Genomic DNA, 5,000 nt, shown 5'->3' with positions numbered 1-5,000 from the left:
GGTGACACAGCACGCAGCCGTGTGGTGCACAGAGGAGGTGACACAGCACGGAGCCGTGTGGTGCACAGAGGGGGGGACACAGCACGCAGCCGTGTGGTGCACAGAGGAGGTGACACAGCACGCAGCCGTGTGGTGCACAGAGGAGGTGACACAGCACGCAGCCGTGTGGTGCACAGAGGGGGGGACACAGCACGCAGCCGTGTGGTGCACAGAGGAGGTGACACAGCACGCAGCCGTGTGGTGCACAGAGGAGGTGACACAGCACGGAGCCGTGGAGGGGGCACAGCACGCAGCCGTGTGGTGCACAGAGGAGGTGACACAGCACGGAGCCGTGGAGGGGGCACAGCACGCAGCCGTGTGGTGCACAGAGGAGGCGACACAGCACGCAGCCGTGTGGTGCACAGGTGCTGAGGGTCAGTCTTGGGGAGAAGTGGTGGGGGGGGGGGGGGGGGGGGGGGGGGGTGGGGGGGGTGCGAGTCTGACTGTCCGTGGGGCAGATGGGTAAGAAGTCCTTGATCCACGAGCAGAGGGAGTTACTGAGACCCAGCTCAAGACGTTTGGTGAGCAGCCTGCTGGGGACGATAGTGTTGAATGCAGAGCTGTAGTCTGTATAAAGCATCCTCACGTATGTCGGCCTCTGTTCGAGGCCGGTCAGTGCCGTGTGGAGAGCCGTGGTGATGGCATCCTCCGCGGATCTATGTGCTCTGTAGGCGTACTGGCGCTGGTCCAGGGTTTGGGGAGGGGGCGGAGGGGTGGATTTGATGTGCTTTAAATCCAGTCTTTCAAAGCACTTTGCTATGATGGGTGTGAGCGCCACTGGTCTGAGGTCAGTCAGACCGCTGATGTTGGATGTTGGTCTGTTTGGGCGCTGGTACGGCTGTGGCTGATTTCAGACGGGCATCCATTGCGGAGATCTTTTGGACCAGGTGTCGGAACAAGGCCAGTTCCATCATGCAGGACCACAGTCACCCTGGGCACCGACTGTGCTCCCCCCTGCGGTCCGGTGGCCGGCACCGCAGTACTCGTACCAGGACAAGCAGGTTCAAGAGCAGTTTTCACCCCACAGGCAGGGCGCTACTGAACGGTTAACCGCTCAGTTACTGGACTTATAATTGCACTGGACTTATAACTGCACTGGGATTTTCAGGGTCAACTTATCATTATCATTCATCATTCTACCTTCTCATTATACTGTTAATATTTATTATACCATTTATCACTGTACCGCTTCTTTCATTACACTGTTACTTTCATTATTCTGTTACTTTCATTATTCTGTTACTATTTTATTACTTACTGATTTATAGTACTTTTTACTGCACTTTATTATCATTGTGTTATATGAGTGTTTAGAATTCATGTCTAGAGGTGATACTGCGGGAGTGAGTGGAGAACAAGCCTTCCATTGTACTTGTTCCATATGGCAATAAAGAATCTTGACTCTTGAATGTTGAAGCGGGTGGAGTTTCTCTGGCAGCTAGGGCACTGTTGTCTGTAGGTGGGTCTTCATTGCTCCTGTAACTGGTAATGCGCTGGCTGCCCTTCCACATACGTGTTGGATCCCTGCTGGCGAAGTGTTCCTCGATGATTTTTTTTTTTTTTCTCTTGTGTGTGGCCTTAGCACATTGGATGGCTTTCTTCAGATTGTGTCTGGCAGCACCGTTCTGTTCTCGGTCACCAGACCTGAGGGCTGCGTTTACGGTCCTTCAAAAGGATCTGGACCTCCTTTGTCATCCAGGGTTTTCTGTCCGGGAAAACACGGACGCGTTTGTCGATGGTGACCTTTTCAACACAGGTCCTGATGTAGAAGAGTGCTGTTGAGGTGTATACATCTACATGTTGGTCAGAGAACCGGTACCGGTTGGTCTGTTGGAAACAGCCCTGCAGCTGTAGGGACGCTCCCTCAGGCCAGGTTTGGACAGTTCTGGCGGTGGGTTTCTGTTTCTCAATAATGAGACTGTAAACTGAGGTTAGGAACAGTGACAGGTAATCAGACTGTCCAAGATATGAGAGCGGTGAAGCTCTGTCTCCATTGGTGATATCAGAGTGGACACAGTCCAGCGTGTTCTCCCCTCTAGATGTACCCTTAGCGTGTGGGTCCAATTTGGGAAACACAGTGTTCAGATCGACATGGTTAAAATCTCCAGCGACAATGAAGACCCCTTCCGGATACGCGTTCTGTTCTTTGTTTATTGCCGTTACCACGTAGCCAAGTGCTAGGTTAGCGTTAGCATCTGGTGGGGTGTAGGCTACATGACGGACCCCCTGATGTCTACGTCCCAGTGAGATTTACTGACTCAAATTCTCATGCCTCACCTTCATCTCCACAAAGTCACACTCATCATCATCATCATCATCATCATCACCACTTCACACTCTGACACAACTGATCATTAGTCTGCAAACTGTTCATCAGCAATCAAGCGAGTGCACACGCACGCGCGCACACACACACACAGTGTTTGATTTAAAGCTCCTGGTTTCTGGTCTCGTGCTAGATGAGCAGCATTGTGCAGGGATTATTCCGATAATCTGAATCATTTTGTGCTCAGATTGAGATGAGCACTGAGGAGAGATTATGTCCACTCTACTGTAATCTGACTCAGGACTTTCTCAAGATCCATAATCTGCCCCGTCATCTACAGTTAACAGTAAAACACACATACAAAGAGTCTCTTGAAAAAGATGCAAACAGACAGCACACAATGTGTATCACCATAACACACAGAGTGTTTCACGGGATTGACACGCTTCTAAGGACCAGACAGGTATACACACTTTCACCTCTCTCTCGCTCTCTCTCTCTCTCATACACACACACACACACACACATATACAAACACTGCTCAAATCTCAGTTTCAGTTTGCGATCTATACAACCTTGAACGACAAAAAAGATCAAATTACCTACACGGAAAAACATTTATACTGAATGGCATAAAATCACATACACACAGGCTTACAAAGACCGTACCTGCAGAGAGTTGGTGGGCTGTCAGGATGTCCTCAGTCTCTGGAAACATTATTACTATATCAGAAAAGCCAGTTTACACTTTGTATAACACAGGTGTTCCTAAACACGCTGTAGCTAACAAGCCCAACTCAAACCTTGTGGCAATCTACACTCCTGATCCAGCTGTTCTACGACTGGAGAGACTTTGAGAATTACCCTCTGAATTCCCTCCCAAACACAGAACTAAATGTACAGGTCCCTTCTAAATGAGAGTTTCTCCTTTCACCAAATCCAGGTTCCCATATCCTGTTTTCTTTTATGATAAACTCTGGTTTTAAAGCTGTTTGCATAACGGTTCCACCGAACACACGATGGCTACGCTAACACAAGAACTGCGACACTTTGCCTCCGGTCGACTATCCCCTTATAAAACTGTCGGAAACGCGGTTTACCTTTGCCCGACGGTAGAAGGTCAAACGGATATTGACACGCCATTTGCAGTCACTGTAGCAACGGTTAAACTGAGGACAAGATCAGGAGAGGACAAAGAGGGTAAGATGTAAGCGAACTTTTAGGCCTAATGGGGGAAAACCGAAGATCCGTGAAGACTTCGTCTGCGATACTGTCTGACGTTAAATTTAATCAACAGTTTTAGTCAGAGTTTCTTGAAATACGCCCTCATAGATTTCAACGAAAACAACGGCTACGACGGAAAACAATCTTGACGGAGCATACGTCCGAAAATGAAAACAAATTGACATAAAACGTACGCGGGTCTGACTGGCAAAAACTCATTTCCGAATCTGCCATTTATTTGTTTGTCTGTTTGTTTTTCAGAGAAACAAACGGAACGAAATGAGGCAAATGTTTGCATCTGACTAACTTTGCATCTGGACATAATTTTCCTCCATATTCGTTCTGAACTAAATTTGTAGATGATCCCTTTGAGTGGCTGTCACATCGCTCTTGACAGTCACACTAGAGGAAGATGATTTACATATCAGGAGTGTGAAGCTTCGTCTCGTGCACAGTTATGCGGTCAGTTCATGGAAGCCAAACCTACAGTTGAGCCGAATGGGAGATTTGTGTTTTGCACTAAATGTTTGTGTGTTGAACGTTTACACAAATATACACTTACATGGAAAGGAAGGACAGAACTTTCTGGTGTTGTTAATAATGTAATATTGCACATGATGTACTACAGAATTTAAACCTCTTAAATAATTAAAAAAAAAAAAAAAACTAAATTAAAAAGCCCTTGATAAAACATCAGAGACAGTATGTGTGCGCATGTTTTCTCCTGAACGAGACGGTTTTTCTGTTCTTCTCTGCACAGTGACAAGACACTCTTACAAGAACGATAATCCAAATTAAAATAATTAGCTAAATATAATAATGATAATTAATAATAATAATAATAATAATAATACAGAGCATCCAGAATAAAAACAAAATTTAAAAAAAAAAAAAACAAAAATAGTACAATGGAACAGAGTTAATTTCTTTTTAAAAACAGTTCATTCTTTTCTACCAAGGGTAACATCGTCATGTTAACACTCCATTTTAAGACAAGTCGGTTAATCTCTACCAGAAATCCTTCAAGTGCTACTACCAATGCTCCACAGTTCAGCCCGCAATACCCAATACGGTTCATGATCAAACTTTGCTACATGACGTTTAAAATACGTATGTATGTGTATCTTATAACTCTACGCCAGCAGGCAATGAAGTTTTCTTCGCTCAGAGGTCTGACCCACAAACTCACTCGCTCATAAAAACAAAGTCGGTTGAACTAAGTTTATATTGTGATTCATCGATCATTGACAGACAAAAATATTTTAATTTGGTTAATATAAATCCGTCGTGGCGACACTGGCCAGGCAGTGAAGTGATAGTTAGATAGATTACTTTATTGATCCCCAAGAGATAATTCCGGAGTGTTTAATAACAAACGGAGGGGGCAATGAACTCTCGAGGATTTTTTTTTAATAGCATATTCCGATAGCGTTAGGGGCAGATCGCTTTCACCAGTTGGTCCAGAGTCCGC

The 5,000-nt window shown here is 45.8% G+C and overlaps 1 protein-coding gene across 2 annotated transcripts in view; it reads right to left on the bottom strand.

Annotated features, from left to right (window-relative positions):
• trak2 (trafficking protein, kinesin binding 2) overlaps window positions 1-5,000 on the bottom strand; it is a 24,115-nt gene that overhangs the window by 10,420 nt on the left and 8,695 nt on the right. The window contains exon 1 of one of the 2 annotated variants that reach the window (XM_030782352.1): window positions 2,975-3,277. The exons of the other annotated variant lie outside the window; for it this stretch is intronic. Within the exon in view, the coding sequence (XP_030638212.1) occupies window positions 2,975-3,023 (49 nt within the window). The 5' untranslated portion in view covers window positions 3,024-3,277. Of the gene's footprint in view, window positions 1-2,974; window positions 3,278-5,000 lie in introns of those variants that run through there. 2 annotated transcript variants of the gene reach the window in all.

This window comes from Chanos chanos, chromosome 8, assembly GCF_902362185.1.
Source record: "Chanos chanos chromosome 8, fChaCha1.1, whole genome shotgun sequence".
In the NCBI taxonomy this organism is placed as follows: domain Eukaryota; kingdom Metazoa; phylum Chordata; class Actinopteri; order Gonorynchiformes; family Chanidae; genus Chanos; species Chanos chanos.
The sequence above is the reverse complement of the archived record's forward strand: the minus strand, read 5'-3'. Positions and strand labels throughout refer to the sequence as shown.